General features: G+C 36.5%; 1 protein-coding gene and 1 long non-coding RNA gene across 2 annotated transcripts in view; one reads left to right on the top strand and one right to left on the bottom strand.

The window, feature by feature from the left end:
- LOC137023887 (uncharacterized) overlaps window positions 1–11,850 on the bottom strand; it is a 42,368-nt gene extending 30,518 nt beyond the window's left edge. The window contains exon 1 of the long non-coding RNA XR_010895590.1: window positions 11,683–11,850. This is a non-coding gene — a long non-coding RNA (uncharacterized lncRNA). The remainder of the gene's footprint in view (window positions 1–11,682) is intronic.
- Window positions 6,091–7,319, top strand: ifng1r (interferon gamma related). The gene is made up of 4 exons (XM_067390993.1): window positions 6,091–6,278; window positions 6,521–6,583; window positions 6,684–6,887; window positions 7,034–7,319. The coding sequence occupies exons 1-4, from the start codon at window positions 6,138–6,140 to the stop codon at window positions 7,121–7,123; spliced, it is 498 nt and encodes a 165-aa protein (XP_067247094.1). The 5' UTR covers window positions 6,091–6,137; the 3' UTR covers window positions 7,124–7,319.
- Window positions 11,851–13,388: the final 1,538 nt, after the last annotated feature.

The raw sequence follows: 13,388 nt of genomic DNA, 5'->3' as shown, positions 1-13,388 counted from the left end.
GTGACTTAGTCTATAATACAGCTGAATCACTCTCTTTTTCAATAAGGAATGAAGACTGGAGTGAAAACTTGTCTTTTCGCTCAGTTTCATTGTCTTCATACAATACTGTAGTTTTTAAAACATACACTTCTCAGTCAGTATAAATGAGCAGAATCACATCTGATAAAATTACATGGTAAAACCTTGCAATGACACAGTTTCATTCTAACTTGACATGTATGGATGGTGAATGTTGGGGTCATATGTGTATTGTGCGTCACAGTCACAGAAATGCCCGCTTGTAATTCACTGTACAAACTATTTGTAGTCTAATTGCATAACACTTTAGAATAGTATTCTGTCAATAACTACACAGAACAAATGTGTAACACAATATTTGTTACTAGTAATCACTACTAGGTTAGCATGATCGTCACTTTAGAATTAATTATGCATTATTTAAATTAATTCCAAAACTGTATATAGTTTCTTAGTTGGAACAGTATTCTAAAGTGTTACACTTTTTATTGAACTAAATTTACTTTTCTGAGTCACATCCAGCTGGTCCTAAAGTGAATTCTAGTGGATGTATGAAGTACAGTAAGCATAGTTCATCACATTGACTTGCCTACATGATACACTAATAGTTGACATCCAGAAAATGTCATTATTTTGAACAACATACTGTATCTTGTTTTATCATTTGAAACCTTAAATACTCTATTTGAAAAGTGTGTTGTACCAAAGTCCCTTCCAAGGAAAGTCAGTTCACCCAGCGGCTATATTTGCAACACTTCTGGGCAGCTATTTTGGGCATCCAGGACCAAGTCCTATCCACTGGAATGAGGACAATCTGAAATCTCAAAAACTGCTGGCCAAACTCACAATTAAAGAACATATTTCAAATCAGCAATAACATATGACTTCAATGGACCCTTAGCTAAGCCCCGCCCTCCTTAGTTGCTGTTGCTACGCCTGTCAAGCTTTCGCACCTGGCAAGTCTATTACAGTATGTATGCACCAGTGTCAGACATTCCCAAGGAGATAATTAGTCATTTTTGGCGAACAGGTGAAATATCTGAGAGAGCAAGACAAAAGGGACTACAGTATGCATTCAAGGGATATATCCATGACATAATATGCAACCAATTAGAAAATAATTTGCTCAAAATTGAAGCTAAAGCCTATAGGTCTTAGTGCAAGCAGCAGCCGCCTCATATGCTGACCATTCAAATGGGAAACACAAAATGAGGAACAGCTTTGTTTATCCACAGCAGGTTAAAGCTGCAGTCCGCAACTTTTTGTGTTAAAGATTTACAAAAATTATATAATGAGAATATGCAACACGAATCCATTTTCCAAACTGTGTTTTTGTCTTATCCTAAATCATTATGGTACACTTATAATAAGTGTTTATATTCAGACTATTTCAGACCAGACTGGTAGGACTCGCCGCAGAGTATCACAGTAACTGCGTGACTCGCCACAGACATACACGGAGAAAAGTAGGTCCGGCTAGAATGTTCGCATTCTAGAAAGACGCATGCAGTTCTGTTTATTAAACGCTAGAGGGACAAAAATTGCGGACAGCAGCTTTAAGTGAAATATGTGAAAATAACCTAATAATTATAAATCAAACAGCTTATCCATAAGTCTTGTGGAATAAACACGAGACATTAGCCTGACCACTTAACAATGATAACATTCTCCCGCTTATATTTTTAGCGCGCCAGGCTACACCGTCTTGCCTTTAATCATCTTATTTTACGTTCAAATATATGCATTATGAACTACCTAACCTACCCGTCAGATTGTCCTACCCGGGCTTACTGCATGTGCGCACATCAATATTACATCATTGTTGTCATGATAAATAACACAAAATTACTGTATTTGCATTATTGTAACGGTAGGTTTAGTGTTGGGGTAGGTGTAGACATTAATAAAGCACAATCTGATAAGTAGCATTTTTCGCTATCGATTTATACTTGTTCTAACAAAATGAATGCTATCTGCTACCACTACTGTACTTGCATTATTATAAGGGTAGGTTTAGGGTTGGGGTAGGTGTAGATGTTAATAAAGCAATAAACCACGTTAATATCATGCTAATATCACGCTGGAAGCATAATCTGATAGGTAGCATTTTTCAGATTTTGCTACCTACTGTTTCAATGGGAGGTAGCAAAATCTGACCGGGTAGCACAAATTGTCAGAACAGGTTTCGGGAAGGGAAAAAATTCCACCACCTCGTCCAAACTTTTAGGATACCGGGTATCAGATTTACACAATCCATACGCACAATGCTTCAGCATGTTTCCCTCGCTCGAAAGCTTGACAGACTTCCCATGCCTAGTTACGGTTGTTAAACCACGACTGGCCTGTGGTGGTTTTTGGGCGTGGCTAAGCGAAGGGTCAGTTGTCCCGTAAATATAGTTTGTTGTGCTCAAAAAGCATTTCAGGAGTTCACACTCACAAACAAGTCAGATATAATAAATGGTATGCGTATTTGGCGTGCTGTCTGGGGAGAGGCCTCCGAGCTAAGTATTTGGGCTGAACCCAGAGTACCCCCCCACACACACACACCTATACACCTGTTTCAGGTTAAGAATCAACCAGGTGAGTGTGAGGAGATGGGGTGGTGGAGGGATGCTGAAAACCGTAGAGTAATCATGGGTGACTGGACTGTGATTATATTTAGGCCTGCTCTCATGCTGTTTGGGTAGATATGTTGATTACTGATTGTTGACAGCTGGTTGAGATGATGTGATGATTAGATAGATTATTTGACCTTGTTAAAGGTGCCCTAGATTCAAAAATTGAATTTACCTTGGCATAGTTGAATAACGAGAGTTCAGTACATGGAAAAGACATACAGTGAGTCTCAAACTCCATTGTTTCCTCCTTCTTATATATAAATCTCATTTGTTTAAAATACCTCTGAAGAACAGGCGAATCTCAACATAATACCGACTGTTACGTAACAGTCGGGGTGTACGCCCCCAATATTTGCATATGCCAGCCCACGTTCCCAACATTATGAAAGGCATTAGACAAGGGCAGCCAGTAACGTCTGGATGTGCACAGCTGAATCACCAGACTAGGTAAGCAAGTAATAACAACAACGAAAAATGGCAGATGGAGCAATAATAACTGACATGATCCATGATATCATGATATTTTTAGTGGTGTTTGTAAATTGTCTTTCTAAATGTTTCGTTAGCATGTTGCTAATGTAATGTTAAATGTGGTTAAAGTTACCATCGTTTATTACTGTATTCACAGAGACAAGACTGTCGTTATTTTCATTTTTTAAACACTTGCAGTCTGTATAATTCATAAACACAACTTCATTCTTTATAAATCTCTCCAACAGTGTGTAATGTTAGCTTTAGCCACGGAGTACTATCAAACTCGTTCAGAATCAATTTTTTCAGACTAGACCAGCCATTGCGCATGTACAACTAAGCTCACATCCAAGGACACTGACAGGGACAAGGACACAAACCTTTAATTAGTTTAATCTGCTGTTTTCCGCTTAATAAGTCACTTTTGCACAGTAATGCCACGTAGTGATGCCAGATAGCATTTTCATTATTTCCAGTCCATATATCCCTATCAAGATCACAGTGGTTTTAAGTGGAGAGTCAGACTCATTTAAAATTATTTCTGAGGTTCAGATTCAGAGAACTGATGTTGGCACACCACAGTGTGTCTGATGGAATTCAACTGAAAAAAAAAATAACTGTGGCCACAGGCAGTAAAATGTAAATTAAGCAAATTTTACATCACCACAGATCAACCAGATATTCTGTAGAAATGGCAGGATTGCATGCCAGCACAAATGCAATTTTACTTTTTAATATTAATTTATGTATTATCAGACACCAAGTCATTTACAAATATTACATTGAAGTTGAATATTTCATCAGTTCAGAAATCATAAAAATGCCTGATATTACCAAAAGTGCCCACTGTATGGAAGCTCATTTTTGAATGGAAGAAAAAAAAAAATCTAAATCATAATTAGGACTTATAATTATGAGATAAAAAAAAATCAAAATGATGAGATACTAAGTTATAATTATGATTAAACATTGAAATCATGACCGTCAACATTTTGAGATACTAAGTCATAAATATGAAATAAAAAGTTAAAATTAAGTTTACATAATTACATAATTATGACTTAATATCTCATAATTTTGACTTTTATGTAATAATTCTGATTTACTAAAGCATGTTTTTTATTATGTAGCAGAAATGGACTTCTATACACCAATGGTAAACTTTTGTAACACAACAGAAAGGTAAATAAATGGGCATTAGTTATTAGATATAAAAAACACACCCACTACATGTTTAATGTTCTAAAAGGATAAATATATATAATATGTGATGGTGATGTAACTTTCAGTTTGCTGAGTCATAATTCATCTCAGCCTGCTGGCAACCCAGTTTCTAGAAGGTTTGTTGGGTGGCTTGCAACCATGGCAACATTCAGAAAACACCAGGCATATGAATCCTTATGAAAGTGCCCATTGGGTATGGGGTTGGGTAAAAGCAGAAGATCTTCAGAGTAGCCCGCAAAAACCCCAAAACCAGATGGCATGTAGCCCATTAAATGTTTATTTATTATCCCACTGGACTTAAAACTATATTTATTAACTAATAATTTATAAAATGCACATACAAAAATACTTATAAAAAGTTGATCAAACAAGTAAAGTTTTTGAAATTAAGTTAGTTAAGTTTAAGAATAAAAGGTTTAATTTAAAAGCTGTCTGTCTGAAATGAAAATCGTCAATTTAAATTAAAGATAGCAATACCCATTAGAGATGGAAAAACTTGGACATCAAATACATAAAATAACCTTGAAGATCACTTTATTTTTCATGTATGTTTTTGTGCTCTGCAATGGAGAAGGGACAATGATATATTTGGAAGAGTGAGAAACATCACTTTATAAGTCAGACTCAAACCTATATCACCTAAATGGGCACCAAGACTTCAATATGCCATGTATGCACATTGAACATATTCAATGTATGCAAACTGCTGAACCAGACACTTTTATCCAAATACCCTACATTGCATTCAAAGTACACATTTAATCAGTTCATGCCTTCCCTGGGAATCAAACCTACAACCTTAAAACGCTTAACTTTCCACTATTTCAGCTACAGGGACTTTCAGACTTAAGAAACTCAAGTTCCTGAAACTTGTACTGTACTGCACTGTATGCACAGTCCATACCTCAGCATATACTATGCACAACTTCATTTACTTAAACATGGTTTTAAGATTTCTGAGGTTCATTTCAGAGAACTGATGTTTGTTGCTATACCACACTATGTTTGAAGGGGAATTCAACTGAAAAACTATGTGGCCACAGGCAGAAAGTTGTAGCTTAAGCAAATTTACATTACCACAAATTAACCACCAATGCAAAGTATTGCAAATCATAAGTTTATAATGATAATTTAGCAATTGATTTCAGTATGTGTTGCATTTGCAGCACCAAACACACACAGCTACATATGCATGTGCCTTCATGTGCACTTTCACACATGTAAACAAACACTTGTGGTCAAATATGCATATGCAACATATGCAGACCCATGCAGGTACAGACATGTGCATACATTCATATGCACGCATTAAAAACATTTGATAAAAAGAAAAACTAGTATAAAACAGATGGCTGTTACATATAGTTGTTGGATATAAACCAGCTGATTACCACTGATAACAAGTTTCGGTTTCACACAAAACAAAAAAATATCTGATAACGAATCAACTTTCCATTCGCGATTGACTCATTGGCGGCACGTCAGCAATCCCCTAACCCAGTTTCTAATGGATTGAAACAGTGGCTATTCACAAAGGCTACTGCGTCCTTTTGCTTGGGGTATTGGGTTAGTGTGGCGTCACTTACTTGAGAGCATCTCATCTCTGATAGGAAACCTTCATAGAAAAGTAGCCACAGAAACCCCAAACCCCAAAAGCACTGCCGCCTTCATACGTTGCTCTTTTTAGGTTGTGCACCTATATAAACCCCCGGCCCCTTTCCGATCATCAACACTCACCTGCTGACTAGCATCAGATCGCAACCTTGTGTTTAAATTCGCTTGGTTCACAGCACCGAAACACAAAGAATGGATTCTTGGCTCAACATGATGCTGCTGTGTGGACTTCTGTTAGTAGCATCTCTTCAGACAACCAACGCGTTCAGATTTCGACGGTCCAATTCGAAGTCCCATTTGGAGAAAAATATCCACTCTCTGCAAGATCATTATGTAAGTGATGTCTACTATCATGAACTTCTGCAGCGGGTTTGAAAGCAATTCAGTCTGTGTTAACAAGATGAATCACTTCAAGTACTACTCATATCTGTATGTTATAGTTGGGTCTTGCAGCTAATATTAGCAAGAGATCTACTACGCAATAAACTTTGCGACACTTTGATCTTAGGAGTTAAGATTCACAAGAGATGCACATTCATTCATAACGTTCGCTGTTTTTTGCCCGCTTTCTTTAGAAAACACGTGGCACAGAATGGGTTTCAAAGTCTGTTTTTGTTTCTCATCTGAACCAGCTGAATGTAAGTTTTTACTGTGAAAAATGCTAAAATATGAAAATGCAATTGAATGATATATATGCCTCTATATCTGTATCATGCTAATAATACTTGTTTCTCTTAGTCCAAGGCTTCTTGCACTTGTCAGGCGCTGTTGCTTGAAAGAATGCTGAACTTCTACGAAGAACTTTTCAAAGACATGACGTTTGAGCATAAAGATGAGAGAAACAATCCACAATATGTAATGAATGAGGTGAAAAAGCTGAGACAAAATTACACTGTAGAACATAAAGTATGGAAAGAGCTTCAGGAAATGAACTCACTTAAGGTAAACATAAAGAGAAAGTCCTGTCTTCATTGTGAACGTGTACATTTTTAGTTGTGTTTAATTGCTGTTTATCATATGATATCAGGTCATGTGATATAATATATGATATGGTATCTAATACAAATGTTTGTTCTCACTCTCACAAGGTGAAAAATGGAACAATCCGAGGAGGAGCATTAAACGACTTTCTCATGGTGTTTCAACGGGCCTATACAGAAAAACAGAAACAGGTTTAATGAGAAGATCCAAAAGTCATGTCTTTCATTTAGTAAACTTGTGCTTTGTTATTGTATTAGCCTATTTATTTATAAATTATATGGAAATAATTATTTATTTGTTTACTTTTATAATGTACTCTACTACACCATCCATAACTTATAATCTAACTTATTCTTATCACAAGTGTGTTTGCATCATTTACAGTGTACAGAAATGGTGAACGTTGATTTCTAACTGGATTTGCTTGAAATATTCTGTGAGCTTCACTGGCTAAATGGTTAATTACAATAAATTAATTTTGCATTAATTCATGACTCGGCTTGTTCAATAACAAACATAACATGTACATGTATATGACACACAAACACACACAAAATACAAAAATGTTCAAATAAAGGCTATAATACACTGAATGACTTTAGCACAGATTTTTGGCCAATGTCAAAAGGAATTGAGGCTAGTTGCTGAAAGTCAGAGCCATTCTGCAAATATTGGTGAATTGTGTAGGAGGATATCAAACATGTTTGATATTTTGAGCCAGCTTTAGAACATGTTATTATCATTTTCATTTGTCATGCTACTCCTAGCAATAAGGCGCATGTTTACATGTTATTGGGTTCGTAACGACTCAAAAGTTTGGTAATGTGTGATTTGATATGTTTAGCGTATGATGTCCAGTTTTTCTCTTTAACGATTTACAAAGTCGGCAAGTGTATGATGCCTAGTGTAAAAGTCATGTAGTGTATTCCAGCCTCAAGTACTTGACACATTAAGGGGTGAATGTCATTCAAACAAAAAATGATTGGATTGTATGAACCAGAACCATGGACAAGTGTTCCAGCAGCTTAAACCAGGGTTCCTCAAATCCAGCCCTGGAGGGCCAATGTCCTGCAGAGTTTAGTTCAGATCCTGATCAAACTCACCTACCTTTCCAGGAACTCTGAAGATCTTGATAAGCTTGCTCAGATGTGTTTTATTAGGTTTGCAACTATACTCTGCAGGGCAGTGGTCCTCCAGGGCCGGATTTGAGGAACCCTTGCTTAAACAGTAGAGCATGGCACTAGCACAGGGGTCCCCAAACCTGGCCCTGGAGGGCCACTGCCCTGCAGATTTTAGGTCCAAATTTAATTAAACACACTTGAAGCAGCTTATCAGTCTTCAGATAGGAAGATTAGAGGGTCTGTGGCTTTAACATTGGAGAAAGCACAACAGCTAACTTGGATAATGTGAGGCATGAACGGAATATTGTAAGTCTTTATAGTTGCTAAATGTCTTTTTAGATGTGGATTTTCATGCTCATGCTGCTCTTGATTTACTTCTGGTGATATCCTGGGAGAAAGTGAGCAATTATCACAATCTAACAGGTGTTATATGCAAAGAGTCTGTAGTGAGATAAATATTCTACAATAAGTCAAGAGGTACAGTTGTAACTAGTCAGTGGGAATATAAATTTAATCAGTTTACTTCTGTCTTTTCTAATACTGATACTGATATTGTTCCGGAAAAACCAGCCAGACCATATCCCACCGCAGATTTTGTGAATGTCTGTCTTCAAACAGGTCTTCACACCATGTAAAATCCCTTTTGCTGCGTCCCAATTTGCCTACTTATACTATGTCCTAAAAGTATGTACTGTTTTTGTAAAGAAAAAGTACATACTTTTGAGTGTGTAGCAGAAGAGTATGCAAGCTTTGGGACATACTACCTCGTCATAATTGCGTCATTAACGGACGTTCTGTCGCTTAGTTACGCAACCTGTAACTGTTTAAACTACCCTGTCAATAATCTTGTCACAGTTAAAATCTTCCACATTTATTTAAATTTAATTTCATACCATTTCGGAGATAATGTAGTCGCACGTTGATCTGCCAGTCATGGGTCTTTCATGCAATAACTCTCCTCGTCTTTGCATAATGATGCATTTAAAAATTAATGACCAAACGCATCGTTATAAAAGTTCACAATGCTGTTGAAGATGAAATATAATGTGGATAACATTTAATAAACATATTTTCGTCAGGTTAGATACTGATTATTAATCATTCAAGCCCTTTTATCTTAACCGCTCTGCTTAACCGTCGGTCTCGCACATCCGTTATGTTTGTAGTTTTTTAACACTTTTTACTCGTATTTGTAGTTCTAATCGAATCCTCGTCCACAGCGCAATGTGTTATGGGCAATATTGTGGTTAGAAGTGTGCACGGATCTGCACTTCGAATTCTAACCGGAAAAAGTAGACCATCCGGGTATCTTTGGAATACTCATTTCTAGGGATGTCCCGATCACGTTTTTTTGCCCTCGAGTCCGAGTCCGAGTCATTTGATTTTGAGTATCTGCCGATACCGAGTCCCGATCCGATACTTCTATAATACATGAAAAACAATAAAGAAGAGCGAAAAAACAGATCCAGGAACAGTGCTTTTCAGGTATCTAACAGTCGTTTTCACGTACAGAAAATGGATAAAGTAATCAAATATAAAATATCACTGCATATTATCTTTACTGTATAAAATAAATAAAGATTAATCATTATTGAAGTTACAAAAACTATTCAGTCAAGAGCAGTAAGTGATTTCTTTGTTATTTGTTGTTTTATTTAACATTAAAAACAGGCAGCAGGAATAGTTTTTCTCCCTTTAAGACATGCACAATCCAGTACATATACTGTTACACATGCGCTGTCTTTCTCGACTAATATACGTTCACTTAAGACATAACCGACTATGTTTGCTAGGATACTCGCTAGGACGGGCATGTTGATATAATTTTTGTATGAATTTGTCCGCCGAAGCGCAAGACGTGAAAGAGAACTCAGTATTTGCGCGCTGACTGGAATAAGCGTGTGCGCGCTTCGGATGAGCGCACACAAATCTTCTCACAGCGCGTGCGAGTTCTCTTTCGCGTCGTGTTCTTGAAGGTTTAAATCAGCAAGGCTTAAATGAGTTAGTTTAAACACAGATAGCAACGTGTGCTGTTCAGGTCTCACCTGTATCAACACCCGGGTGATGACGGCGTAAATGACTGGACGAGCAGACGGCACTCGCAGTTAACAGTTTACAAAGAGTGACTGTTTTGTCCACGCTTTTTGATTATCGTTGTTGTAACGTTTTGCGCATCCATCGACTGAAACGTACATTATTTGAACTCTGTCTGTTTTCCACGTTGCTATTTTAAACAAACCATACGGTACGGTTCGATATTTTTTTTTTTATACCGAGAACCGTTGCACCCCTAATACATATATATCCGAGTCCTGATCGGGAGGTAACGTCCGATTCCGATCGAGTCTGAAACCACGTGATCGGGCCCGATTTCCGATCACATGATCGGATCTGGACATCCCTACTCATTTCAACATACTACGATTTGGGACATATTAATTATTTTTTCGAATACTATTTAGGACGGATAGTATGCGAATTGGGACGCAGCATTTATTTCCCATCTGAAATTTGCAGAGCAGTTGAGGTGGAGGATGGTATTCTTTGAAAATGTTAATCGGGGGGCTTGTCACTGAGGTGGTACCTTAAGGGACAAGATTTGTAACTTTGATGAAGGTACAATACAGGTATGTTTTAAAAACCAATATGTACATTTTGGTTCCCTATGGTACAAATCATGTCCTTTAAGGTACAATTCTGTACCCTTTAAAGGTACTGCTCCAGGGACAATGGTTTGTACCATCTTTGGTACAGAATTGTATCTTTTTTTCTGAGAGTGTGTCATATAATGGCTGTGATGTCAGTTTTATGACAGTCAGTTACAGCTTACACTAGGACTGCAGTGTTTGTGGAATGTGCTTTACTTAGCAGGAATTCCTCTATAGCTGTTCACTACAGTGTGCATAAAACCAAATTTAATTTGAGATTTGAATATGTTCATTAAATAACACATTTATTGGGCATACATAGCAGTAATACTCTCTCTTTTTATTCCTTAGACAACCTTCTAAGTCAAAGGGCTGGAGCCTATTCCAGTTTCCTAGGCCAGAGGGAGGGGAAAGCAGATGCCCAGTCAATCACACGGCTCTCTCTCACACACAAAACTACACTGACACGGGGAGAACATGCAAACTCCACACAGAAAGGAAACCTGGCTCAGCTTCTTACTGTGCAGGTACCAGCTCTAACCACTGAGCCACTGCACTGTGCTTGTCATTAAAAATGTAATTGCAATTTAATTGTTGAAATCTGGAAGCCATAGAAAGAATTCATGGTAACACTTTATTTTAACTAGATGCTTATTAGCATGCATATTACTAGAATATTGGCCGTTCATTAGTACTTATTAAGCACATATTAATGCCTTATTCTGCATGACCTTATTACACCTTATTACCTTATTATTATACCTTATACATTCTTAATCCTACCCAATACCTAAACTTAACAACTAGCTAACTAATTATTAATAAGCAATGAATTAGGAGTTTGAGGGAAAAGTCGTAGTTAATAGTAATTTTGTGTTCACTAAAGTGTTATCAAATTTATTTATCAAAATCGTTATATTTTGTTTAGCTTCATTCATTAAAGGGTTAGTTCACCCAAAAATGAAAATAATGTCATTCATTACTCACCCTCATGTCGTTCTACACCTGTAAGACCTTCGTTCAACTTCAGAACACAAATTAAGATATTTTTGATGAAATCCGATGGCTCAGTGAGGCCTCCATTGAGAGCAAAGCCACTGTACCTCTCAAGATCCATAAAGGTACTAAAACTTATTTTAAACAGTTCATGTGAGTTCAGTGGTTCTACCTTAATATTATGAAGTGACAAGAATACTTTTGTGCGGCATCTTTTGTTTTGAATCAGTGACTCGGATCTCCTATCAAATTGCTAAACTGCTGAAATCATGTGACTTTGGTGTTCCGAACCACTGATTCGATTCATAAAGCTCAGAAGCAATGTTTTGAAATCGTTCATCACTAGATATTGTTGAAAAGTCGTTATTTTGATTTTTTGGCACACAAAAAGTATTTTTGTCACTTTATAATATTAAGGTAGAACAACTGAACACACATGAACTGTTTTAAATATGTTTTTAGTACCTTTATGTATCTTGAGAGGTTTGGTGGCTTTGCTCTCAATGGAGGCCATCGGATCTCATCAAAAATATCTTAATTTGTGTTCTGAAGATGAACAAAGGTCTTACGGGTGTAGAATACACATGAGGGTGAGTAATAAATGACATTATTTTCATTTCTGGGTGAAGTAACCCTTTAAAAAGTATTATGTCATTATTAGGCATACACAGCAGTCATAATTCATTACAATTCAAGTCTAATGTATTTGTTGAAACCTTGAAGCCATAGAGAAAACACATCATTATTTTATTCATTAAACAACAGTATAATACAATATTTATAATTATTCATTTTTTCTTTATTCTTTAAAATCTGTCAGCATCTTAGGCATGGCAGTCATATATATTACAATTCAAGTCTTATATATAATTGGTAAAACCTAAAAGCCAAAGAAAGAAAACATTGATATTGTTTATTTTCTTTAGACAATATACAATATCACTCAATATTACACAATGCCTATTATAAAATACTACACATTTGCTGGTGGTACAAAACAAAAGTATTGTTTAGTGTAAAACATGTTGAATATTAATTAAATGGTAAGCTATTTCCTCACAAAAGCATTTTATTCAGCATAGTGAAGCCTCTCCTCCATTGAAATCCATAAAAAAAAATTGACTCCTGTCTACTTACCTGCATACTGTAGCATTAGCTACAGCTAATGTACAGCTAAAGGCCGAAAAGCGGACTTGCCTTCAAGTGGTTTCGCTTCAGACTCACTAGAAACTTCCAAGCAGGATTGGACACCCCTGCTCTAGCATCACTAAGGTCATGGGCTTGATTCCCAGGGAATGCATACAGTAATAAAGCAATGCAATATGCAACATGTGTTGCTTTACATACTGTAACCCTCAAGTCTTTTCTATTTATTTCCCCTTTTTTTACATCCTCATATGTCAACAGATGTTTACAGCGTCTTTAGTCATGGATCACTTCAGTCTCCTATTGCATCTTTAAGTCCTTGTTGAATGCAACATATTTACAAAAAAACATCTTACATGATAAATTTTAGCTTTGTTTAATTTAAATTTTTAGCCATTCATTTAGCTTTGATTGCTCCAAACCATCCAACCAGCGCTACAGTTAATTCTCCTATTGGTTTACTCACAGAATTCCAGTATATTTTCAAAATGAAGTGATTTACTACATTTGGCCAAATATGGAATTTTAAACTGATGATTAACGACAAATGA

Source organism: Chanodichthys erythropterus, chromosome 8 (genome assembly GCF_024489055.1).
Source record: "Chanodichthys erythropterus isolate Z2021 chromosome 8, ASM2448905v1, whole genome shotgun sequence".
Classification (NCBI taxonomy): Eukaryota; Metazoa; Chordata; class Actinopteri; order Cypriniformes; family Xenocyprididae; genus Chanodichthys; species Chanodichthys erythropterus.
The sequence above is the reverse complement of the archived record's forward strand: the minus strand, read 5'-3'. Positions and strand labels throughout refer to the sequence as shown.